Source organism: Azolla caroliniana, unplaced genomic scaffold (genome assembly GCF_043228905.1).
Source record: "Azolla caroliniana isolate FFs.n. ecotype wild unplaced genomic scaffold, voAzoCaro1.0.p SCAF_2, whole genome shotgun sequence".
Taxonomy (NCBI): Eukaryota; Viridiplantae; Streptophyta; class Polypodiopsida; order Salviniales; family Salviniaceae; genus Azolla; species Azolla caroliniana.
The window spans coordinates 4,566,010-4,593,380 of record NW_028230437.1 but is presented as its reverse complement, the minus strand read 5'-3'; the positions used below and the strand labels follow the sequence as shown (position 1 = coordinate 4,593,380).

General features: G+C 38.8%; 1 protein-coding gene, 1 long non-coding RNA gene and 1 pseudogene across 4 annotated transcripts; 2 read left to right on the top strand and 1 right to left on the bottom strand.

The window, feature by feature from the left end:
- Positions 1 to 1,002: 1,002 nt before the first annotated feature.
- Positions 1,003 to 14,306, bottom strand: LOC147867169 (sister chromatid cohesion protein PDS5 homolog A-like). Of its 3 annotated transcripts, none has more exons than XM_087314951.1 (34): positions 13,635 to 14,306; positions 11,134 to 11,340; positions 10,859 to 11,040; positions 10,595 to 10,718; positions 9,455 to 9,709; positions 9,159 to 9,372; positions 8,882 to 9,072; positions 8,653 to 8,795; positions 8,421 to 8,570; positions 8,277 to 8,331; positions 8,017 to 8,211; positions 7,763 to 7,933; positions 7,544 to 7,686; positions 6,575 to 6,689; positions 6,357 to 6,476; positions 6,201 to 6,260; positions 5,919 to 6,046; positions 5,693 to 5,810; positions 5,475 to 5,606; positions 5,191 to 5,384; positions 4,966 to 5,107; positions 4,715 to 4,858; positions 4,562 to 4,621; positions 3,894 to 4,481; positions 3,712 to 3,813; positions 3,430 to 3,537; positions 3,158 to 3,249; positions 2,910 to 2,961; positions 2,773 to 2,841; positions 2,625 to 2,671; positions 2,343 to 2,411; positions 2,119 to 2,252; positions 1,620 to 1,738; positions 1,003 to 1,530 (listed from the first exon to the last, which is right to left on the bottom strand). In XM_087314951.1, exons 1-34 carry the CDS (start codon positions 13,749 to 13,751, stop codon positions 1,492 to 1,494), a joined length of 4,779 nt encoding a protein of 1,592 aa, XP_087171077.1. In that variant the 5' UTR covers positions 13,752 to 14,306; the 3' UTR covers positions 1,003 to 1,491. The 3 variants fall into 3 exon arrangements, with proteins under 3 accessions (XP_087171077.1, XP_087171079.1, XP_087171078.1); XM_087314953.1 differs by having other exon boundaries at positions 3,430 to 3,529; positions 3,710 to 3,813; positions 13,635 to 14,305; XM_087314952.1 differs by having other exon boundaries at positions 3,430 to 3,534; positions 13,635 to 14,305.
- On the top strand, positions 14,149 to 14,398 carry LOC147867168 (uncharacterized). The gene is made up of 2 exons (XR_015529321.1): positions 14,149 to 14,218; positions 14,251 to 14,398. It is a non-coding gene; the product is annotated as an uncharacterized LOC147867168 (long non-coding RNA).
- Positions 14,399 to 20,353: 5,955 nt separating this feature from the next.
- On the top strand, positions 20,354 to 26,245 carry LOC147867167 (uncharacterized; annotated as a pseudogene).
- The last annotated feature ends 1,126 nt before the right edge of the window (positions 26,246 to 27,371 follow it).

The following is a 27,371-nucleotide window of genomic DNA, read 5'->3' as shown; positions in this document are numbered from 1 at the left end:
ATTTGTTCATATTTTATGGTATAAATGTTGTTACATAGGCATCATGCTCTTCATTTTTGGAAATGGCTATTTAGTAAAAAGAATTATAGTGGGTTTTGAACCTTTCACCTCAATTGCTATACGAACTGCACTTGTTATGGTACAAAGTACTTCATATCATAATCTTTGTTAGCATTGTCTATTATTTTAATGACAAAAAGTCTAATGTGCATGATCTAAACCTAAAATGATCAAGATAATTTATAATGAACACAATAGCAAACCAAAACCTGAAAGTTCAAGCTATCCCTACCTTATCATGTCTAAATATTTTACCTTTAGAATTTGTTAGTTCACAACAAGATCCACCATGCAAGCACACCCAAGAAGAAAACGAAGTAGGTCATGTGTAGACGGTGCAAAGATGAGACAATAACTCCAGCTAGCAAGCAAAAGCTTCAAAGTCTCAATTAGACCAATAAGTATCAGATGGGGTCAAAAGAATTGGAATGTAGAGGATCAGCATTAAAACAAAAGCATGACTTTATTTTTAATGCCAATGTCAACATTCAGGTGCCCAATTCCAATAAACCATTCCCATGTTTTTACTTCTTTTGAATGAAACTTGAGTGTCGTCTTTTGAGGCAACAAGGCATAGAAGATACGAGTAGATTTCATTAAAAGAAAAGATAAAGACATGTATCATTAGTGGAAACTGCCTTACAAACACTGATGGTGCAACCATTTGATCAATAGTGATGTAATTACTTGATTGAAAAGGAGCTTTGATAGACACAGATTAGCAGAGCTAAATTCTTCAAAGAGTATGGCATTGAATAAATTTAGGTGTAAATTTTCCGTATGAATGTAACAGTGTATGAAAGGTACTATCTACCAGGTATTGTCCTCCTTTACTGGTTCCATATCACACATTTAGATAATGGCTTTTTCTAACCATAATCAAACACAACCTGTAAAGAAAACAAAATTAAAACAAGCTCATCAGAATGAAGTAACTACTCATCCTGAAAAACCCTCCGGCTTTTGCAAATGAAGTTTACAAGACAATATACGTGGTGTGATTAAAAATAGAACTTCTAACACCCAAACCTCTTGAGAGAGAGAAGTGTTTACTACAACAATGCATCGCCCAAGAGCACATGCCATACAAATCTGGTTACACAACGATTTGGCCATTCAATAATCGTGCTAGTTGAAGAAGGTTAGTCGTAATGTACAACACATAGCTACACTACCAGAGTCAACTCAAGAACGTCATATGTTTCACAAACGTATCATCGCAGGCCAAGATATGCAACCAACCTTTAAAAGGAACCATGACCTCAACAAATTGCTTTGTAGTCTATGTTACAACTAAAGTGGAAACGTTTCATGAATCTATAGAGATCTAATTTGGGATGTCAACCGAACCAAGGAGCAAAGCATTCACACTGAAAAAACTTTGGAAGTGATCTAAAACTCCAAAATTAACAGAACTACCATCCACAACATTCATGAACGGGCTTTTCTCCTTGCACCTTTCCATGTATTCTGCAGTAAATTTTTAGTGCAAAGCTATGCGTTAAAGAAAGCATTGAAAATTTAAACAATTAAATAATGAAGAAAAAGCATTCATTTACCAGTGGGACATCCTCTGATGATTCTTTGGATATTGTCGGTGAAATGCCACCTTCCGATGATTGCAATGCTTTTGCTGAAGATGTCACAACCTTTTTCCCTGAACTCCGTGCTCTTGAAACTGTGTTCAATTGAAATTTCAGATTTCAAAAAAATATTCGCGACATAGCCATGTTACTATACATGAATCAGCCCAGATGCAATATAGAACTTTCTTCTATGAGCTCTGACTCTTAAGACCGAGTTCAACACATACTAGTCACCCAAGACTCTAGTTTTTTTATTTGATAATGATGTAAGAATAATAGAACCCAATGGTAAATGAATGCTAGATGTACATACGAAATAGTAAGTATTTCACATCCTATTTATTATATATTTATACTTATAGTTACCCTTTGACTTCTCTTTCTGACATTATAGGAAGATTCCATGACATGGCTTAAGGCATTCCTTTGGTGACCTTTTTCCTTCCGAGAAATATCCCATGGCATCACTTACCTGTAGTTAATTTCCGCTCGTCACCATCACCAGGGTCGTGTTTTTCATGTACAGGTGCTTCATCATTCACATCTGAAGGGTGATCGGACTCGCCTAAATCCTTTGCCCTACTATGTTTGGACTGCTTTTGGGACCTACTCATTTTACAAATTGAAGATCATTCAAACAAATTTAGAAACAGCAAAGTAAATTCTAGCTGAACCTGTGGCTATCCAAATACTTACATTCTGTGGTCGGTTTCTTTACTTAAATTCTTAGTTGGCTGGCTTTTTGCATCTTTTTTTTTTGACCGACTGCATTTATAAAAAAAGATGTGAACCAACTAAACAAGAATTAAATCATCAACCCTGAATCCAGGGATAAGTATGATAGATAGCTAACTTTTTGTGAGAAAAAAGTAAGCTAGGTATGAGTGCTAGGAATCTATGGATCCTTCATTGACTAGATTATGCTACTTAAATGATTAGCCTCTGCCCAGTGTGAAATATGAGAAAGGAACATCTTACGAGTCATGCTCTAAAGATACTGGAGTTGATGATAGACCCTCATCACCCTAACATGAAAATAAGAAATACATTTAGCATCATAAAATGTTTGACATAAAATTTTAATCAAGGGCAACATCATGATTTTACAAATTAACTACATTATTACATTTTCTACCAGCTCCCAACGTTCACTTTCCAGCTTCAGATTCTCCTGATCTCCATCATCATATATGATCTGAAAGAAGTGATGATAAGATCCCAAATTTTCTTGGATGCATGTCAATTATGTGACAGGAAACAAACCTTGTGTTTCTTTGTTGGAGCATGATAGGAGGCAATAACTCCCTGATAAAACCTGAGGAAATAAAAAAACAGCAGATATTCACAAATTTTGTATATGCAAATGGAAACATAGTCCACAGAAACAGATATATGATACACACATATGTGCATATTTGCACAAAAAACAGCATAAATGTATGTTCCATATGCATATTGACTTTTTTTATGTGCGTTTAATAGCATGGATATCAAGTGAGTAGAAAACATACGCTTTGTCTATAGGCCACCACACCTTTACTCGACAACCAACTAATCCTCGTGGAGAAGCTTCAGCTTTTTTATCCACTTTTACAGAAAGACTCTTTAAAATAGCACAGGAAACAAAAAGTCAGTGTGATATATTGGAAAATCATTTGTTAATTAAGTTTTTCTATGGCAATCAAAGACAACAATAAGCAAGGAAATTCGTTTACAAAATCCAGAGACATTTTCACCAAATAAACAAGTGATGATTTTGCAAAAAAGAATGAGAAGCATATACCGCACTCTCTGATGGCATTATCTTCTTTGTAGATTGCTTGGGTGTTATGCGTGGGCTTGACAATGCTTCCGCTACTTTTATTCCCTCTTTGGAATCATCAGTTGCCTGCTAATAAAAGAGGCAAATTATAGACGAGATCTTCATTTGAAACTCGGTGCAAAAAGAAATAAAAATTCCCTTTCTCTTTCACCGGAAATGAAAAATGAGTGTGTGCAAGGTCCACCAATTCGAAAATTTGAAGAACAATTTCATCAAATAAAGATGCAGAGAAAAAAAATAGACCTCACTCTCTGACGGCATTGCCTTCTTTGTAGATTGCTTTGGTGTTCCACGAGGGCTTAACAATGATTCCACTACTTTTCCATCTTTCAAAACACTAGTGGCCTGAATGTGAAAGAGGCAAGTCACTAAAGAGATCAGAATATTTTTGTTCGAAACTCAGTGCAGTAAGAAATAAGCTCTACCTGCTTTCCACGTTTTACTCTTGTGATCGCCTGATCATCTTCTGGTGAAGGCTCATTCTCATGTTCTTCAAGAGGTTTTGATGCTTGAATTAAGACTTGCATTGGATTCCTGGCAGAAATATCAGCTTCAGGAGTTTCTATTTGGGAGTCAACTTCAGCGGTAGCTAGATGATCCGCTTCTGACGTGGATCCTCCCTCCGCATCTTCAACAACCTTCATTTTTTTGTGCTTATGTTCAGACTGTATCAATGATTCATCTGCATTCACTTGTTTACCATCCAGAGCCGACCCCTCTCCATTCTCCTTGTGAAGTTGACTTCTTTTACGTTTTGTAGGTATTGCCATTGCTAACTGAGAGTCCACCACCTTTTTGCCATTTTCTATTGAAGGTGTAGGCAGTGTGTGTGAATTATAATTCCCCTTCTTGTGATCCGATCCTTTCTCTGATGAATGGACCTTTGAAGGAATATTATCAATCTGTTCTTTGTCAATTGGTGATGACCCAGAGATTTTGCTGCGTTTTGACTGGGGTACCTTTTTAAAGATACCAACATCAGCCTTTCTCTTTTCCTTTTTAGCAGTTGAAGCCTAGCATATCAAACAAGTATTGTCATAGAGATCAATCAATAGAAATAGAGTTCATCAATAGAAACAGCCAAGTTTTATACCTTATTGATTTTCAATGGCAAAACTGATAAAAGATGGGGAGGCAAATGAGACCCATCCATCTGAATGTCAACAATCACCTCAAGATTAGTGAAATTGTTGAAGTATAATCGAAATTTTCTTTATAAATTTTTGGACCACCTATTAACTCCCACCTTAACATCGTCTTCAGTAGGCTCAAGAGCCCTGTAAATTAATGAGGGAAGCGGAATATTATGCAGATCTTCTACCGGGCTAACTAGCATCTCAGAAACTTCTTTGGTTATCGCGATACCAATATCACAGAGGATGTAAGTGTTCTGATAGCATAAAAAGAACAGATAAAGCATAGTGAAAAGTAAAAGCAGATAGGTGTTGTATTACAGAAAGCTATTCTGAAATTTCAAGTTTTGAAAGTGATCATTACCTCTGTCTTTGAGTTGTCAATGACATCTTCTGCATTCTTCATTTTACGGAAGATATCAAGAATCAAGCCAGTTTTCTCTTTTTTCTCTCGTTCGTTTTGATCATACTGATTAAGCAATGCCGAAATAAAGAGAGATAATTGCCTGAGAAGAAATCATTATTTACAATCTGATCATTAAACAAATAGCTATTATATGGGTTTTCCCAAAGTCATATGTAGTCTTACTTGAAAGCACGCTGCACAAATTCTACACCTGGACCTCCTTCACTCTCTTGGGCAATTGTATGAACAAGATAAAAAAGGAGATATTCAGGGGAATATGTTACTAAGGGTGCTTTTGAGTGCTCTGAAATATGTGCCTTCAATAGCCATGCTTGATGGTGTGATCTTTCCATAAAATCAGATAAATGGCGCATTACCTACATAAAAAGGTTGAAGTCATATTGGGGTTTATGTTAACAGTGTAGTGCCGTCTCTCTATAAATATATATATCTTGTCGTGTTCTTACTTCTGGAAACTCATTTTGATCTCCTCCAATGCCCAAAACGAAGGAACAACCATACATGTGGCTGACCAAACCCTGCTCTGAGAGTTTGTGAAGCTTCATAAAAAATTGGTCTCTCACATAGACAGAAGAATGCTGTAAAACACATTACCAAATCTGAGATCCATCCTCAATCAACATTTATTGAATACAATATAGAAGGTATCATAAAAATGTTTTACTCTAGCACATAAGACAGTAGAGGTGAACAACTGGGGCGAAATGTCTGCCTCATATGACTTTGACAAATGCAATACTGCATTGGCAGCTGCTAACTGTAGATGATCATTGTCTATTTGGCTGAAAATCAAACATTGCATGAGCACACACCAATAAAATAATGAGGTTTGTTTGTCAATTGAGAAAATTTGAGGTAACAAAAGATGTGTATAGATACTTCCATCTTACCTTGATTCCTTGTCATTTGAAGGTTCCCTATTATTGAGAAACTTCGACAGGACTTCAGACAGCTTTTTAAAACTCTCTATATCAGTAACAGAACAAAAAACTCTAACAAGTGCCTTCAGTCCAAAAATCTGTCAAATATCAATGGAGCATGGATTATATCATTTGCACCAAGCTCAGGAGCAACATTCAGAGAAAAGCATCTTCATGTCTCTCGAATCCACGTAAGTGTCATGTTTATAGATGGAAATAGATTACATTGTAATACTTAGCTATATTTAGTACCTTCAGCCTAGTCTTTTTGGTGACACTGTCATTGTCGGTTTCCTCATCACTTGCAGAACCCTACATCACATTGAAATAAGTTAAAGGAAAGAAAGACCTATAACAAAGCACCATGCAACTTTAGAATAATAATAGTGTTATAGCTCTGAAACTTACACTTTCTTTTCTAAAGAAATTTGTGACAATTAGATTCATAACACCTTCCTCTTGTGTGTTGGACACAGAAAAAACATCCGTCGGAAGGTTGCCAACCGTTTCAAGACAATCCAGTAACTTCTACAGTGAAGATGGGCATGTCTTTAGCAAAAAAATGAAAAGATACAATTGGAGATGCAAAAAGACGCTAAAACTACTATTCAACATTATGACCTTACCATAAATAGTGAAAAAAATGCCTTTGGTCCCAAAATGTCAGCAAGAACCAGTAATGCATACTTTGCTTGTTTACCGCTTCCATCAGAGCACAGATCACCTAAGAAATCCAGAGACCTGAAAACAAGATGGAATTTCATATGAATCATAAAATGAAACAAAGAATTCCTAACAAGCAAACCAAAAGTAAATCATCTAAAGCAAAATACAGTGTATGCGTTCTTACAATAGCAACTACAGGGTGAAATTTTAATTGTATCACTAATCTTAATTTTATTTCATGGATAGGACCTCCTGAAATAACAGAAATAATACTGCACTATTAAATGGTACAACATATGTCAATAATACATCTAATCAAACAGTAGCTTTTCAAGCAGAATAATTCCCATTCATGTACTGGAATAATAGAGAATTAGCATCCAAAAAAACATGAATATTACTGAAATATCAGGTATTAGATATAGATAATACAGTTCCAACATGAAAAATGGAAGAAATCATTTATATCAACCCCATCTCGAGAATTGTGATGTTAAGCAATTTTATGGCTGATTCATTCAGTTTTTCTCACTTTTGCGAGTTAAGCAGTGGCACTCCAGTAAAGAACAGAAACTTAGCGGTATTCGGAGAAATAAAGAAAAGCTCAAAGTTATTTCAAAGTTTGCCCCTTCTAACTATTATGATTTTTTACATACAGACTACATGATGCATTTTGGAGAAATCAAGAGGCATATGAAAACTTACTTTGAAAAAGAATGTAAATGAATCATATTTACAATCCTAAATATACATATAGGAACCTAATTAGACAAAATCTAATGATGAGAATAAGTAAAGAGAGCATAAACCAGTAGTCATTTTCAGGAAAAATAGACTTGGATAAGGCAGAGCCACAAGTAAATGCATCCATATGGCACAAGAACATATATTTTCTCTAGGTATGTCAAACGATTTAGTGATGATCTTACATGTGGTCTCCTGTCAAATGATCTCTCGCTTTTACTAAAATCTCCAGAGTACTTTCCTTGAAGTATTGTTTATTCACCTTGAGCACTTCCACGAGACGGCCTTCTAAGCCTCCAAGAATGCTAGGAAAATGCCTCACAAACAACTGATTCACACAAAATAAATTTAGTAATATGTCATAGTAGATACTTCCAATAACATCATAACTGCATTGCACATACCACAAGTAAACCCATGCTGGCTTCAAGCATTTTTTCGTTTCCAAATTTTCTAAACTCGTCTATTTCCTGAAGTAAAGCTTGCAAGTGTTCTTTTCCAAAAAGCAAATAAGAACACTTGATGGCAAGAACTCTAATTATGTGCCCTCCTCCAAGCTGGCTTGTTAAACCCTCCTACAACAAATTCAATGTAAAAATGTTAGATGATAGATAAATGGAAATTGATTATATTTGGCAGAAATCTGCTCCAGAATCACCAATAAGGACTCCGATTCAGAAAAGGTGGTGCTTGGGTTCAGTAGTTTCGCAAACTCTTTTAGTGATTCAGTATTCCTCTGCTGCAGGAAGAATTCTATAATCTCTGATTCTGCACTTGCTGGCTCAGAAAAAGCACGTCCTAGAATTTTGGAGAAAGCCCGCAATTCTCTCTTGTTTTCCTCATTCTCTTCATCCTGTGATAGCATAAATCAATCCTATATCTTAAGACACGTCATACCTAGTATTGAGTTCATCATACCTTCAGCTTCTGCTTATCTTGAATAAGCAGATAGCTATTGATCTCTTTTTGCAATCTGCATAAAGAAGACAAAAGCCACATAAGACTTCATCTTCTAAATAGACTAAGTAGAAGGTTAAGGTCACACACACAAAATCTCTGTACCTCTGTTTCTGGTCTAAAATGCATTTAAGAGAAAAAACATCCTCCTTCCTTGAAACACAAAAGAATGATATCCAACACTTCACTCTTTCATTCACAGGAAACCCTGCAGGGAATAGCTGCTCTGAAAGAAGTAAATCGATGTCTTGTGTTCTGGATAGAGCAGTTAAAATAGTAAATAACCATTAATTAGACACTGGAACAGCTATAAACCATGGCAGAATGCAGAACAAACCTGAACTCTTGTTGACATCCAAACAGCTTAACTGGAATCCAATTAAGAAATTCCCTAGCCAGAGTTGACCCTGAAACCTCTTTTAAACAGGACGCCTTATACAAGCTTGATAACTTCTCCAGTGTTTGCCGTCTGATGGATATCTGCTAAGATGCACTTAGTAAGCACTAGAAATAGGAATATTACAATGGAAACCAAGGGAGGAAGATATTCAAAAGTCAGGTTTGACCTCTGTATCCTGCAAGCACTCAGCTACTTTCTTCAGCACATCTATGCATGCAGCTCCCATGGCAGTCAAACTAGCTTTTCCTTCTTCTATAGATATTAACTCTGGGTTTGAATTTGCACATTCACATATGGCATCAATTGTGGACAATCTAACTCGAGTATCTTTATCATCCACACGCTTACCAAGCTCACCTGCCAATAGAAACCTCAATATTACATAAATAATATTTCAGCAGCATGCAATTCAAACGAGGATATGGACATTGAGAAATTCTCACGGAGAAATTCTATGGCTTCATCAAAGGGATCAGCAATGAGACATTTTTTTGCACCCTCAACCACAGCAAGCCGGATTGCAACATCATCATCTTGAAATCTTTTCATATATTCCTCATGTAATCGATTGAATCCATCTGGCAAGGGCCCATTTCTTAAAGAGAAGAGCCAACCCACTGCCCTAACAGCCCTCAAACGGACATCTAGCTGATCAATCTGCATAACAGTCAGGCCAATCACGCAATCAAACCAGATGAACATCTAACAGTGCTCAATAAAAGCACAACGGGATGCATACCAGAAGTTCATCTATCAGCATGGGTATCACAGGAACAAGTAGATTTGGAGCACAGGTATAAATCTCAAATAGCAGAGTAGGAGCACGCTTATAAATTGCAAAAATCAAATCATTGTAGCTTTCTCGCCACTTGTTTTTTGGAGACACTTCCTCATCCAAAATACCTGCAAGAAAATCCTGAACTGCTGGGCCCACTTTCTCAGCACAGCGCCCCAGTACAGCACCAGCAAGTATAGAGCATGATTTTATGGCACCCTGACATTCATTCCCATATAATTTCTCACGCATCACTCAAAAGAAAGAGAGCACATAAACACACATATATTGGACATCAAGTATATGTACATGTTTAACACAAGCATAGTGTGCATACATTACATACATAAATGAAGCAGAAAGATATATACGGCATTCTGCAGTGATAGAAGTGGGCATATGCATATGATGTAAGTATTTCTGCATGCATACAGAAATATAATGTTTGGATTACATATTAGCATTCAAGGAAGTACAAACAAGTATAGATCAATGCACATGTGTGTGTGTGTATGTCAAGTCAAAAAAACAGATACCCCATAAGATGTAGCCAAATATGAGGGTTGGACTATATATTACCACTCGGATAGGAAGTACGAACAAGAATAAACCAATCCACATGCATGTATATGTATGAATTTGTGTGTGCGTGTGTGTATGTTCAAGTCAAAGAGCAGATACCCCATAAGATGTAGCCAAATACATAGTATGTCTATAAATGTAAATACATGAACATTTTTCGATTAATAATATACTAACGTATGTACATTTTTATGACACATACCATATGGCATTTTTATTTGCAATAAGGGTGTTATTACCACCATATGTATGTGTGTATTCATGTTGCTATGTAGAAAGATATTGTGTTTCAAATTTGCATGAACACATGTAGGTACAATATATATGGTACCATACATGTGGAATATACATTTCTGCAAATATCTGGTCATGCAAGTATATGTATGATCACACCTGACTTCCTAGTACAGATCTGGCCACCAATCTCAATGGGACAGTTGACATACAGTAAATACAAAATGCCACATTTGCATAGACATAATAGCTAAATACACGCATATATGTGTTTAACATTCACCTTACCTTTTTTGCATTAAGCACGTTTTGCAAAAGCACCTCCAATAACTGAGGTGGAATTTCCTCACTGTCGTCCAAGACCAAGCACATAATAGCCCTTGTTGCAACAAGTACATTATTTGGTTCTTCACTGTTAGCAAGATGCATCTTAGAATATGGTGTATGTTTTGCTTGAGAAACTCAGCAAATACACTAAGATTACAGCAGTTTTGGTACTAACATCTTACACAGAAACATGGGAAGCTAGCCACTAAGTTCCACACACATTACCTGACTGTTTCAAAGAAAGTCTTGAACATTTCCAAAATGAGATCATCACACTGAAGGTCCAGCATAACAACGCAAGACCTAGTTGTCGCCACCATTTCCAGAATGTTCACTCTTATATCAAAGTACGGACTTGATCTATCATTTAACCCTTTGAAGGAGGAAACAATCAGCTCAAAAATTTCCTGTGGCAGCAAGCAGAGATCCCCAATAACTTATATGTAACTTCCAGTTGGAACCACAGTTTCAGCAAATGATAAAATGCACAAAGCTGCTACCTTCAATGTTTCATCACTAAAAGGAGCATCAGGAGCAGCAATCCTCATAATATCACTGACACACTTTGCAACCAGCAATTGCACATCTTCATCCTCATGTTTTAGAAGGCTCGGTTCTATTAGTGCATCCATAGATGGTTTTACTGCTGAATGCACATCTGGTTGGCTTAATGATTGTTTTAATCTACCAAGCAGTGTGGAAGCTTGCTGTCGAAGTGCATATAAATAAAACAGCAGAGTTGGTACATTTGAAAATAGAATTACTCAGGAGACAAAACAGAGTTGTAAACATGGATGAATCCATACAGACAAGAAATAATTCAAAGTGCTCACAGTACATAGTTGCTATTTATTACATTACAATGTGGCTTTATTGAGTAAGGATTGTGACAGGCACCAGAAACAGATAAAAATTAACTATTCTTTTTGAGGCTTCTTTGAGAATTAATTAGCCAGTTTGATATACAGCTGTTAGTAAAACAGAAAACGATATGTATAAATTGATAAAAAGCATTTTAGATTCAAGAGAGCGGAACAACATTGTTCTGCAGAAAAAACACCATATAAATTTACACCATCCCCAACCTCTTACAAGCACACAAGTTACCGGTGTAATCTACACCTTTGGCAAGACAAGAGTGACTTTGTGCAAAATTATCAACTTCAACTTACATACCTTGGACAAAAGGGTTTAACATCCCTACTCACATAACCGTGGCACGGCCTAGAAGCTCAGAAAAGAAGTATCTATCACATCTAAAGATAAGTCCAAAACAAATATTAAAACACCTCAGCATTTATTAAGTGCCATTCTCTTTCACCCAACAACTACATGTAAGAAGAATACTTTTTCCATATGGCATACACATGTATATATGGAAATATTAATAAACAAATCCAAGCAGGAAATCGTAGATTCCTTTTTTAGGCCCCAATATAAGCCCAGGCATGAAAAACGGCATCATGTATTCCCATACAGCGGATATTTCTACACATCTGAGTTGTGGTCTTGAAGCGTAAAGAAAAACTATAGTTAGAACCCATTGTTCAATATTCCTAACAATATTTTTTGGGGTTCTTTAAATCTACAATGAGGCATACAGCTTATGGAAGCATGTTTCTTTGTCTTGTACTGAGGAAATTGGTAGTATGCTATCTAAAAAAAGAAAAAAACTGCAAAATGGGAGTCTGATAGTTACCATACAGCGAGGGTACATAGAGAAAGAAAGTAGAATAACAAAGAATATACTTACCAGGAAATCTCTACAATACATTATGTTTGTAACATTACCAAGAAAGTAGAGTGAAACCATAATTGCACTATTTATTTCAATAAAAAAAGTTTAAATATATTGAACCTTCTAATTGCAAAATCTGTAGGCAAGTTAGGAAAATTTACCCCTCATCCAAAACTCAGTGTGGTCTCGCCTATACCAAACATCAATCTTACTTTCAGCATTTGGACTGTTCACTAAGCTTTAATAAAAGGACGCTAGTCTTAGAGAAAGTAAGTATATAGTTGCATAACAGTCATAGCAGGGAATACGTTACAGTAAAATCAATATCATTATATATATCTATTATCTATATTTCAGCTACCTGATTGTCGTGGTTCCTTCAAAATATGGATTGAAAGCCTAATGTGCAGAAAATGTGGCTTCAAAATCATACTGAGAAAGGTTATGCAATGCAAATTGGCATATACTCAAAATAGATAGGATAACCAAATAAAATTTGGTATCAAGTAGAACCACAACTTTAAAACAAAATTGCATCAGACAGTTGAGGAAAGAAGGAATTCTGGTCATTCAGTAAACAAAGTATAGCAGTTTAGCATTTGGACAGAAACCATTTCACACATAGATGGTGGATTTCAAGTTATGATGATAAAAACTCATTAAGTCTGAATTTTCTCCCTCTACACAATCCATATGGTTCGATGAGGAGTGATAGTACCATCACCCTGGAAAACTGATTTTTATGCATTGCCTGAATAAGGGAAGTTTGATCAGAGAAAGGTTTGTTCTTAGCAAAAGCAATGAATAGAAGTGTCGACTCTATTATAATGCAACATAACTTGCAACAACTCTATTATAATATGCTAGTTGCCATGTGCCTAGGCCCCAAACTGTCGCAAAAACCTCAGCTGTCCAGCTCTTCCACCGTTTTGTCTCCCATTTACCCTCCATGAAGCCAATGTTAGCTATGCTAAAATCCTAAACACTAGAATTTGTTTTGATTCTTCTCACATTGTTCATTCTCTTATCCACCTTTAGCTGAAGGAAATCAACCCTTATGCATTGGATTATTGATTGCATGTCTCGATCATTAAACTCAAATGTCAATTTAGAACAACATTCTAATGGTAAAAACAATCCAACATTAATCTCATTCCAAAGTTCAATTCCAAACAACATTCCAACGTTAGCCATATGACAATTTAGAGAAATACTCTAATTTTAGACCCAATATATGGCACATTCTAGTTAAAGTAATGGAACCTTCAGATCTTCAATGAGAGATTCTTTGGGAGGAGTCGATCCTGCTGTAGTCAGCAACCGTTTCCCCACATCTGAAAGCTTCACGAGATCACCTTGTACAAGTTCGCCCTCTGCCATCTCTCTATATATATTATTATTTTAAACTCTCTGTGATTCTCAACTCTCTTCTCTCTATTCCCTTGTCTTCGTGTCTCCTCTCCTTCTGATACTCAGATTTGCGGAGACAACGTCTCAAAACAAAACCTTTTCTTTGAAAGAAAAACCCTTCCTCGCTTGCTTTCTTTTTAACAACGTTAATGGATGGATTCTTTTTCCCTGTCGAGAATTCGCTCTGCTCTGATCTGCTCCTTTCCTCGTTTTCGAAACTCTAAAACATGGAGGAGTGCTGCTGGGGATTCTAAAGTCGACTAAATCTCAAGTGAGCTGAATCGCAATGCTTTAGGGTTAGGGCCTGGGGTTAGGGTTAGGGCCTGGGGTTAGGGCTAGGGTTAGGGTTAGGGTTCGGACCCCAAATTTTGTGGAGCAGAAAACACGAGAAGCAGAACGAGCCGTGGTAGGAGGGCTAAGGTTGGGAGGAAAGCATGGTTTTTATGTGGGGGGAGGAGACAGAGGACAGGTGTTAGGGTTAGGGTTTAGGAAGCAGGAGGAGGAAGGGAAATAGAAAGAAGAAGAAAAAAACAGAGTGAGACAAGAAATGAGAAGAAGAAGAAGAAGAAGAAGAAGAAGGAAATAACAAAACCAAAACAAAAGAATGAATGAATGAATGAATGAATGAAGAAAACAGAGCAAAAAATGATGGAAGAGTATGTATATAATACATACATGTACAGATAATTAACAAGAATTATATATATTTGCTTCTGTTTTTCTTTAATTCTTTTGTGTGTGTGTGTGTGTGTTTTGGTTGGTTAGTTTTTTTTTTTTTTTTTTTGATAGAGTGATACAGAGAAAGACACACAGACACATACACACACATCATTGTCACATCGTCATATAGTTATCGAAACTTGGTCTCAAATCGGCTCCTCCTCCTCCTCCTGCTCTTCTCCTTCGGTATCCTCGTCACGTTTCCTGCCTTCTCTCTCTCTCTCTCTCTCTCGAACCCTCGCCTAGCTTGTTGTCCATGTTTGGCGTCTCTCGAACCCTCACCTTGCCTGCTAGCTATGTTTCGTGTCTCTCGGACCCTTACCTTGCATGATGGCCATGTTTGGCGTCTCTCGGACCCTCACCTTGCCTGCTAGCTATGTTTCGTGTCTCTCGGACCCTTACCTTGCATGATGGCCATGTTTGGCGTCTCTCGGACCCTCACCTTGCCTGCTAGCTATGTTTCGTGTCTCTCGAACCCTTACCTTGCCTGATGGCCATGTTTGGTGTCTCTCTGACCCTCACCTTGCCTGCTAGCTATGTTTCGTGTCTCTCGAACCCTTACCTTGCCTAATGACCATGTTTGGCGTCTCTTGGACCCTTGCCTTGCCATTTTGGCCATGTTTGGCAAGGCAACAACCACCCTTCCTAGCCTCAATGAGAAACGCCCGCCTCGACCTTCCCATCTCTGCTACTTCAGTGTGTTTTCTGCTTGGGTGCCGTCATTGCAAGGCTTTCTCGATCAATGACTGACCAACCCCCCCCCCCCCCCCCCCCTTCTTGCTCTAGTGTAGCTTTTCTAAAGGCATCATGTGGGGCTCTCTTGATCCCCCCCCCAACCAATGAAAACTTGCTCTCTTTATAGAACATGTTACAACTTACACCCCACAATATCTTTTGTACCATGCTCAAACTCTTTTATTTATGTTTTTTAAAATTTTATTTTCAATGATTGGGTACACATACCCATTATTGTAATCAATTGTCTCATGGGCAAATTTTGGTCTTAGAAGACGTTAATATATCTTTCTTCCTTTCTCTTTCTTTGATATATATTGCGGCTTGCCTAATCAAATTTGTATGTATGTTAACAAACATATAGTGGCGTCATAAAGGACCTATCCTTCTTTCTTTTTTTCCAAAAAAATAATAGGACATGTCCTAGTTCTCTACCTTGCCAATTTGCTGAAATCAATCTCTTGTCTTACATCCAACTCCATTGATTTTTGTGTACAAAAGGTGAGTACACCCTCCCACTATTATTATTCTTTTTGGGTGGACATTATGTGAATTGTGCATTCATTTATGAGAAGGTAAATATTTATGTGTGGGATGATTGAGATATTTGTTAAACATCATTTCATGTAAACACGAGATATGTATTGTCTGATTTCCTTCCATGCCTTCACTTTACCAATCCTACATTGGAAGTCGAATTTCGATCACTTAATTTCACCCAAACCTTAATCATATACCTACCACTAATTCAACCCCCAAAACATTATCGTATGCTTAATATCTCACTTGAATCCTCCTTGATCTTGCTCCAAGTCTCATAAATCCTACTCCAGTCTTCATTAATCATCTTCCTGCTTTAAAATCTTTCCTTGAACTTCTCCTTAATCCTAACCCTAATGTTCGACATAAGGCATGCTTCATGGTAAATCTAGGCTCAAGGCCATGCATTTTTTCTCATGGACAAATCATCCAAAATGTGGGGGCAGTATTTTGAATTGTATATGTGTATCCATAACTCTCTTAGCAGGAAGTAATTTCCTCACTTTTTTTTACTCTCAAGAGTCTCCAAAGTAAAGTTTATTAATTCTCCATGTATCACGGCAACACACTCTAAATCGTTTATACCATCATGATGGGACATTAAATGCAACACAAAACATAGTCTCATGAACACACTCACTCTCGACGATCAATGCCTATTACCATAGCCTAATGAAGAAAACCATAATGTTTCCGACCCTTTGTTATAGAAAATGACGTCTCAACTAGGGATCGGCAACGGTTCGGTTTAGGCTTAGCTGGTTTGGCTTGGATCAGGCCAAACCGGCTAAGCCTAAACCGTTTACGGGATCTCAAACTTGAGCCGAACTGAGCCGAGCCGGTTCACAAACCGGTTTAGGCTAAATAGGCTAAACCGGTTTAGCCTAAACCGGTTTGGTAAACGGCTTGTAAACCGGCTTGGAAACCGGTTTAGAAACCTCCCTCCCTCTCTCTTAGATGATCCACTATATACTATATACTATATACTATACATTGTACAAGCTCTCCCTCCCACTCTCTCTCACGTCTGTGGTCTCGACTCTCTCTCTCTCCCCCCCCTTTGTGTAGTCTCTCTCTCTCTCTCTCTCTCTCTCTCCTTATGTTGTCTCCCTCCCTCTCCCTCTCTCTCCTCGTCTCTGTAGTCTCTCTCTCTCTCTCTCTCTCTCTCTCTCTCTCTCTCTCTCTCTCTCTCTTTACCCAATTCCTTCTTCTTCTTCTTCTTCTTCTTCTCTCTCTCTCTAAAACACACACACACAAACAAACACAAGCTCTCTCTCTCTCTGTCGTTGCTGTCGTCGTTTATTGTCGTCGTCGTCGTCTGCAGTCGTTGTCTGCTGTCGACTGTTACTGTTGTCGTCTGACGACTACCGCTGTCTGCTGCCGTCGCCGTCGGCTACCATCTGCAGTTGTCGCCGTCTGCTCTCTCTCTCTCTCTCTCTCTCTCTCTCTCTCTCTCTCTCTCGCTTCCTCGTCTCTGTGTACGGCTCTTTTTGTCATTGTTATCGCCGTTTATTGTCGTCGTCATCGTCTATAGCCGTTGTCTGTTGCCGACTGTTGCTGTCGTCGTCTGACGACTACCGCTGTTTGCTGTCATCATCGTCTACTACCGTCGTCTGTCGTCATCACCGTCGTCGTCGCGGGGTGTTTCTTCTCCGTTTTCTCTTGACGTTGTGAAGTGCCATTTTCTTGACGAGTTCGTGGGAGGGTTCTTTTGGTGTGCTCGTCGCGTGCTACAAAATGCCGATGTGATTGCAACATACACACAAACTCGGCTAAGTCTCGAACCCATTTATTTTACCTTTTTTTCTTATTGACACCACAATGACGTCTAAACGAACTAAGGAACATAAGGATATACAAGACGAGGCTATAAGTAAGGAGGACTTTTTAGATATGTTTAATCGTTTAACAAAAATAGAGATGGATAAGAAAAAATGGGTGAAAGACGCCGAAACCCACAAGAAAAAAGATAGAGAGGAAAAAGACGCCCTCGAGGCCGAAATAGAACAACTTAAAGTGGAAAACACCGACCTTAAAAAACAACTTAAGGACATCGAGGTATCTTGAGAAGACGGTGAAATATCCTCTATAGAGGATATAAAGGACGAAATTAAAAAAGTTAAAGAGGAAGTTAATAATAACATAGAGTTAGCTAAAACGGGTTGGGTAGATGTGGTTAAAAGAAACATTAAAAAAGAAATAAAAGATGAAAATATTGTTAATACCACCCTTGAAGAAGAGAAAATGCGTCAGGCCCGACGCTTAAATGTCCGTGTCACTGGGCTAAAGGAAGGTGCATCCCCAAATGAGGATGCACAAACACTTGGGAAAATGTTAGGGTACACAGAGGCCCTACCTATCACCAAAGCATGGAGGGCCGGGCGTGACACAACTAGGAAGAGAGCCTTAGTCCTTCAATTTAAAGACTTAGACTCTAGAATCACTTTCTTTAAGAAGAGACCAATCCTTCGAGGAATGGGTGGGGACCCCATCTATCTCGATGAAGACCTCACTAAGATGCAAATTGAGCATCGCAAGAGTTGTATGCCACGAGTTATGCAAGCTCGTAAAGAAGGCCATCGCGCCTTTTACCGAGACGGGCGAGTGATCATAAATGATCGCACTACTAATTGACGGCGTGTGGCCCATGTGACAGAAAATGCACTTAGGATGACCTTATGGAATTGTAACAGCGCACTCTGGGCACACCCCGGCCGCCTAGAGGAGATACTAAAGGTATCTGATATACTTTTCTTGGTAGAAACACATTAGAGCCCAAATAGAGGACTCCCATGGGTCGAAGGATTCCGTTGGGAGTCTGCTTTTAGACAAACCTCACGTCGACACACTACTAGGGGATCTAGAGGTGTCGCGATACTGTTTCGTAGAGAGCTACATAATAGGATAGAAATAATGAAGATAGACCCAGAAGCTCGTTTTATGTGGGTGAAAGTCTCCACAAGCAAAGACCAGGCCGTATTTTTCGCCATTTGTTACTTTCCCCCAAAAGGATCCCGTTATAATATTGGTGGCTTGGCGAGATTAGTCGATGAAGGAATGCCACATGGGCCTTCTCCATATGAACCCCTATCGGATGACATAATCCGATATTCTTCCCAAGGAGAAGTATTTCTTGTAGGAGACTTCAATGCGAGAACCCAATCCTGACAATGCACAGTATTTCAGATGAATAGAAACCTAGAAATGGTAAATGTCGATCCTTTAGACATAGGCACCACATGTAGATCAAAGGATCAAGGTGCGGACGCCACGAGCTTTGGCCATCATCTGCTCGAACTTGGCAGTCGGCACCGTATGGTCATATATAATGGTTTAGCTAAGTGGCCGGGCTCGGAAGAGCTCACATGTTTCCCACATGGAGGAGGGGAAACCACAGTTGATTATCTAATAGGACGCCCTGAAGCTACCCACATGATTAACTCCTTCCGAGTGGCCCCATGCCCTATTGGCGCAAACCATAGTTTCTTATACTTCGAGCTAAAATGTGATATCTCTAAGGTCACCAAGTCTAGTCAACCATGCCATCACACCACTATACATTTCACACATGAGCTCTCTGACATATACTCTCAACATGTTCAGGCCCATCTCCCCTCCCTTGATCCCTCCCTACCGTTAGAAAGCCTTAGTACGAAATTCACACACATCCTTCACTCCGCAGCAGCTAGCAGTTTCCCATATACAAAACACTCAAATCAAGGTAGATCAGGATCAATGCCACAAAATAAATGGTATGATGAGGATTGTAGGGACTTACATAGACAACTTACAATATCGCAACTCAATGGTAGTATTACCTCCATACAAGCTCGCAAAGAAATGCGCAAGATGACACGTCGTAAGAGACGAGTGTGGGAGGCATCCCAATATTGGGAACTCTACCATTGCTCATGAGTAGCGATTGCGCCACGGCATGGAAGAGACTACGGGAGCCAAGACCACAAACACCCATCAAAGATCCCGAAACTTGGCACACATATATAGAGAGACTTTACCAAATCCCAAACCAACCACCCATTCCAATGCCTTCCACACCCCGGCCTACCACGGGGACACTTTTCACGACCTCTAGGGTCGTGAAGGTCATAAAGAAATTACAACATAGGAAGTCCATGGACCACACAGGATTGTGAGCAGAACACATTATATATGCGAGAGAGTGCCTAGCTCCCTTGCTAACTCTAATCTTCAATCGTGCCCTTGCGGAGGGTTTTCCACCACAGTGAACTATGAATACAGTGGCCCCCATACCTAAAAGGGGGGACCCCATGGACCCAAATACATATAGGACCATTATGATAGGCCATACCCTTGCTAAGTTATATGGTGCAGTAATGGAAGAGCTTAATGACTATATGGAGACCCTAAACCTTCGTGCACCTGAACAAGCTGGCTTTAGACGAGCCTTCTCCACTATTGATCATATCTTCACACTTAGATGCCTAATTGACCAAACTAAGGCTCGCAAGAAGAAATTATATTGTTGTTTTGTGGACTTCCGCAAAGCCTTTGACACAGTCCCTAGAGAGCGGTTGTTTGATAGACTTAAAAGCTTGAGAATACCAGATGATATGGTATGGGCCATCTACGCACTATATGAACAAGTGTCCGGGTGTGTCTGATGCCCAGGTGGCCTATCTAATCGTTTCACTAGCACTATTGGTGTAAAACAAGGTTGCCCCCTATCACCGACGCTTTTTGGGATCTTCATTGATGAGATCAAAGATTTTATTGCTCATGAGGGAGGCACTGGAGTGGTCCTTGGGGATACGCAAGTTCATATCTTGCTCTATACGGATGACATAGTTTTGCTCTCTGAATCCGAACACGACCTACAAAGGCACCTTAATGCCTTAGATGACTTTTGTGTACAACGAGGATTGGTAGTGAATCTAGGGAAAATGAAAGTCCTTATCTTCCACACATCGGCCCAAGTTAGAGCTAAGTGTCACCTAATTATCTCCCATAGCCCAGTCGAGGTGGTTGGATCATACGTCTATCTCGGAGTCACTTTTAGTGCCCGCTCAGGTAAATTTTCGATGACACAGGCAACGAAGGATAGACTCACGAGAGGACATGCATCCCTCTCACTCCTAGAGAGACAATGCCACCAAGCACACTTTCAAGAGCCACGGACTAAAGGGTGGCTCTTTGACTCATTAGTGACCCCCTCCCTCATGTATGCATCAGCGGTTTGGGCTCCAGGATTACCATCTTTCATGTGGACGCAATTAGAGAGACCACATGACATTATTAGGGCTGAGTTCACGTTACCCCCAATGTTAGTAGAGGCACTTTTTCAACTTGTAATCTTCATTCACAGGATACATAGCCAACCACATGATAGAATATCTCATCAAGCCTTTAAGGCCTCTCGATCATTGTATGAGTCCGGCTATACTAGCTCATGGTATGGCATGATGGTGAGTTGGCTTCTTGCGAATGGTCTAGACATTAATAACCTACCTCCCCTTAGGTACAACCACACGAGTGATAACACTTTAATCTCTCATGAGGACCGCAATAAAGTAATACACCAAGAAATATGGCAAATTTACACTTGGTGTAAATGGATCACCCCACTAGAGTCACTCCCATCTAAAATGTTGTACTATAAGAAACACTTCATGCACTTCTCTGAGTTAGGTTTTATCACGCGGCCAAAATATCTAGATGTATTCTTACCACATGCACTAAGGGTTGCCATTGGACAACTTAGAATATCATCTCACCAACTTGAGATTGAGAATGGCCGTACTAGTGGAGTCCCTAGGGAGGAAAGGATATGTAGGTTATGTCACATAGAGATAGAGGATGAGTACCACTTTACATGCAAGTGTCCAACCTATGTCGAGATAAGGGCAAAATACCAAGACATACTTGGTTCGTCTCCCACCCTCCCCAAACTATTAGATACTCTAGATATAAAGAAATTAGGCAAATACATTCTAGAGCTAGAACAACATAGAGAGAATAAGTTACAAAATGTTGACAATAATGTTGCTAATGATCACGAACATGTAACAAATGAAGTTTTTTAGGAACAGGGGGAGACAACGAATGCCGACACACTTGCACCACTCGGCCTTTCCATTGATGAGGCAGAAAACCAGAGAAGAACCAGACGTCCTCGGGTGCCGGGTTTCAAAGCAACTCGACGTGATGTGGAAGCAATATTGAAAATAAGGGAACGTGAGCTACACCGCCTAGAAGCCATGGCTAGGGCTCTCTCTACATTGGAACCACGGGTCACACCCACATCAAGACCCTTTGACCCCCCACTTCTTTTCGAGAGGCTTGGGTGGAAATAAAATTAGGCTTAGTGTGTAGTCACTTTCGAGTATACTATGTATTGTACACTACTAGAACTCTTTTAGTTTAAGTTCTATTTTTTACTTAATTTTATTTTAGTTATGATGACTGGATAAATACTCTTTTGTTGTAAACCAATTGTCTCATGGGCCAAATTTGGCCTTAGAAGACGTTAATTTGGCCGAGCCGAGCCGCCAAGCCGGCTAAGCCAAACGGTTTAGGCTTGAGCTGAGCCGTTGCCGATCCCTAGTCTCAAGACAAATTTTGGAGAGTTCATATTCAGAAGTATGCTTTGTGATTATCTCTTTGAGAAATTCACAATCGTTCAAAACTCCCTAACCCTCTCTTAATGAAAAATTATGGTTGATTGGTGCTATAAACACTAAAATGCATTGAGATCTCGTAGATGGTTGTTGGTTATCTAATGAGTGTTTAACACATAGAAAGCCTTGATTGCCAAAATTAGTAGGAAACCTAGGAAATTTTAATTAGGCTTTAATAAGAAGACTATTTTTAGTTTATAGAAAAGAATTTGCTTCTAATGTCTAACAAATTTGTGGGGTCATATTCTAATGATGTTATCTTCTTCTTCTTTTTTGTAAGTATATGTTTTCTATTAAAACAAGATGATAATACAACTCTTGCTATCTCCACTACTTACATGGCAAGATAAACCCTCTAAAATGTTGTGATACTAGATGACATAACTCTACCTCATCTTGTGACAACATCCCCACGCAACATGGTTGCGAAAATTGCCAAATCAACTTCCCTTTCATCCTACGACGTTGTATTACTCCACGAAGTCCATCAAACAAGAACCCATTTATCATGGTCCAATTAAACCACATCCCCCAATACCTAAGTTAGTCAAAGACTACATGATATGATGGCATAGGTATAGCTTTATCATCATTGATAATAACCCACTTAAAATGTGGCAAAATACTTCTTGTTATTGATGCCCAACTTTGTGGTATAACCACCCAAATGGCTTTAGCAACCGAGCATGCAATTAACCCATGTTTGGCATCTTCATTAGCCACAATACAAAAAAAAACATGTTCCATTCCAAATATGTCTTCATTTTAAAGCCATTGTCAAAGGCAACCCACCAACCATCGCACGCCAAAGAAACACTTTTGCACAAAATGGAAGATGAGATAGCCATCCAACATCTAAAACTCGAAGCACCACTCTCCATGTCGAGGTACCATGTATCCAAAACTTTATTTGACAACCAACTTATGGTATACATCATTAATGTGCACCACAAATATGGATATTCCAATACCAAATGACAAATCTTTCCACAAATACATCATCAACGAAGTATATGAGCCAGAAATAATGTAATGATATTATCTCTTGCTCCTATGTTGCTTTAATATTCTTTGGTTTGTGCATGGCGTGCAAAAGAGGTGGACTTGAAGTAGAAGCATTCAAGGTGGGACATTATTCAATATGTCATACTCTAGCTAAGACAATACTTAAGCGTACGAATATGATCAAGATAGGTTTGGGTAGTGTAAGGTAATCAAACACTCAACAAGCATAGGTGTTACCCCTTCCGAGAGGAACAATTTCCCGGTTACTACTTCCAAGTAACCAGATCAAGGTGATTGTGGTGGGAAAGAGGGATTTCAAGTCGTACCGTCAACTGTGTATCTAGCTGAACGGGAGTTAAGGGGAAGGGAGGTAACTCGACCTGAAGGGTTTCAACTTGACTCTTGGTAGGGTAACCAGTTCATCTGTCCCGCACCGCACTCGGGAATATAGACGGCTCTTAACTTTGTAAGGAGCATTGTATAGGTTAACCGGCCGAATAAGCTACGACCGATTCCAGATTTATGATTACACAGACGATTCAAGTCGTACCGTCAACTGTGTATCTAGCCGAACGGGAGTTAAGGGGAAGGGAGGTAACTCGACCTGAAGGGTTTCAACTTGACTCTTGGTAGGGTAACCAGTTCATCTGTCCCGCACCGCACTCGGGAATATAGACGGCTCTTAACTTTGTAAGGAGCATTGTATAGGTTAACCGGCCGAATAAGCTACAACCGATTCCAGATTTATGATTACACAGACGATACACTTGGAACACAAGTCCAACACACCAAATTACCCTACAAGAATGAATGATATATTATGAACACTCACAATTACAAGTACCGATCTACTGTCAGTATCACACTCGCTTATTCTCAATATAAACTTGCTTTCAAAAATAATATATTTATATCCTCCCCCTCTCATTCTAAAAACACATAGTATTTATATAGGCTTCCATGCTTGGTGTGTTACCCACGTCCCTCCTTAATATTCGGTTCCCTTTATTCGGTTGTGAGTGCTCAACTCCTTCTATCTCCTTTCATACCTTTGTCTCACCGATCAAGAATAGGCTATTGTGCACTTAAGTGTGTTTGTGTAGGTTATAAAGAGAGGAATAGTCACCAATTGTACAAATCAACATACATATCCAAAACTTGTGACACCAATGACTTTCCTTGTTGGCCATCTAATTGGTGTGTAATAAATAGAAGCTCATAATGTGAAATAATATTGGAAAAGTAAACTTACTTAATTGCATTTGTGAATGTTATGAAGAGTATAATATTCACTAGTCGTGCAAACCAACAACATTCACGAACAAAATCCATGATGATGGTAAAAAGATAGACAGCAACATTTGACAATCATGCTGAGGTTGCGTGTTGATTATAATTAGAATTAGAATGTTTATCGTCCATAACTAGAAGGTTGGAGTGAAACAACATTTTGACAATCATTAGGCTGGAGTGAAACAACTAGAAGGTTGTGGTGCGAGACTAACTATACTATTTAACACAATGTCTAAAGAAGTATCAAGTAGCTAGATTCGTTTCAATATCCCAAAAGTGACTTTTGTAGTTTCTAGGGCATACCATCAACAACAAATGCATTGCCCTAGATCAACGGAGGGAAAAGGGAATCTTGCATGATCTACCTCCACAAATGCACAAGCACTCACTCATGTTCTCCAGAAATTATGGTGGTTGAGCTAGATGTTCTATGTAGACAACTTTACAACACCCCTTATGTCATGATCCATCGTGCAACCCATCAATTATCCCTAATAGTGACCTACATTGATGAATTTGGGGGATATACTTGTAGAAATAGATGCATCCCACTAGATTCAAGAAGGATGAATGCAAACACTTCATTGTGTGCAACTGCAAAATTTCTCTCTTCAATAATACCCTCCACTATGGACGTGGATGATAGATGCAAATAGGGTGTTCTTTTAACATGAGAAGGATAATGTCCCTACGGAAGCCCATCACATTATCACAAAGGGTCATTCTTATAACCATGCTATTGCGCATGTATGGTAACGATCATGATAGTGGACCACAATGTAAAAATATGTGCATATATTCAAGAAGGTATGTGACAAGTGTCAATGCTTCAAACAACCTATACTTGAGTAACACGTGCCTCACCACCTTGTTCTTATGCTATAATTGTTTCATATTGGGGCCTCAACTTCATCATCCCATTTAAACCTATAGTTATCCAAATAGGCAACAAGCACATTGATATGACCATTGACTACTCCAAAAGTGGGCAGATGCAAAGGTATTATGGGAAAACATTGTCACATCTATGACTTGTTTTCTATACGAAGAACAAGAGTTGTTCTTATAGGTGCTTTGATCAAGTTGTTCAACAACCATGGGTGCACTTCATTGATCAGGGCATCAATGAACCAACCATGCAATATGCAATGGTACACATAAAAGGTACTACCTATTATACAAATGACTTGGTAGAGTCAATAGACTAAACATCTCATTAAAAAAATATGAAGATTGTCATTGTTGCACATCAATTTAAGGTTAAAGTTTTAGTTTATGTTCTAGGCATATTGGATGAGCTTCAAGAAAAACATTAAGAGCATATCATTCCATTTGAATTTAGCTTGGAGGTCATCATCAAGTATCAAGTTTATGAAATCCAACGGTGAAGCAACTGGACAAAGAGCAATTACTACTTTAGTACAAAATCAATATGTTGTGGCAACTCGGGAAAAAATAAATCGAGAACTTGATGTGACTTGCACTTCTATAGGAGACATGGAAGACATTTGTTGATCACTACCACAAACATCAAGAGGACCAATCTTGTGAAGTAAAAATTGTATCGATGTTCCATTAAGGTAGGGCTCAATGACATAAAAATACATGCCTTTGATGGTTTAGTTTGTATTGGGTTATATAATGGATTAGGAAATATAAATACCAAATTACCACACTCGATGGTTAGATCGATCGTCAATTGATGAATGATTTTTAATTGAATTCATTGTTCCCGTACTAAGACGAGACAATAAAAGGCAACATTGGACACCACATTTTAGGCTTCACCTCCACAATAACCATGAATACCATGGACATCTAGGTCTAATTATGTATGTATACATTGGAAGTATACTGACACTTAGGTTAACCATATGTATAGGTTGAACCATGATAGACTAGTCATGACATTAGAACCATGTACATGTAGCCTAAAGGGCTTCATTTGGGTAGTAGAGGCATTACCACACATGAACACCAATAAACTTTATGACGATAACACCCAATGGCTCTCTTCTAGTTGAGTCCTCATCTAGCAATTTGATTTTCCTCTCAACAACACCATCAATGACTTGGACTTAAGCATTGAAACAATGATCTAATACAACTAGTCTACAATATGCCTTGTCGCAAAGCTACCTAATCAACATGTCCTACCAAGGCTATCTCATTGTTTGGTATGTGATGTAGGTGATCACAAAGGAGGTAAATGTTCTTGATTCAAGAAAATTACATATGATCTCACGTCTCCATTGATTAGTAAGCCTTTATCTCCTAAAGAGAAAGACAAACAAGTCATTACTCATCAAAGGGCTACTTGATCTATGACATATGATGCAACAACCTCACTACCAACCAAGTAGTCGCAAAAGAAGTGACTATTTAGCATCGGTAGATCCTTGGCAAAAATTTTCCCTAGCTCCTTTCCCCATTTCCTCCCAAAGCCAAGCAATAGGCACACAATATTCCCTCAAACTACAATTAGGAATGATATCATCACCAATGGGTGACGCCTCAACTTCGACCATAGCAAAGGCCCCAATAGGCACTAAATGATTGGTCTTTGAATGTAGGTAACCAATTTACCCTTGTCCTACCAACAAGACATTGAAACCATAGTCAATATATAATTAGTGTTTGG

Coding starts and splice junctions, on each gene's coding strand:
- LOC147867169 (XM_087314951.1), bottom strand. CDS start 13,751: ATGGCAGAGGGCGAACTTGTACAAGGTGATCTCGTGAAGCTTTCAGAT. Junction 8,571..8,652: donor GGATGTCAACAAGAGTTCAG/GTTTGTTCTGCA, acceptor TGCTCTATCCAG/AACACAAGACATCGATTTAC. Junction 2,962..3,157: donor TGGTGGCCTATAGACAAAGC/GTATGTTTTCTA, acceptor TTATTTCCTCAG/GTTTTATCAGGGAGTTATTG.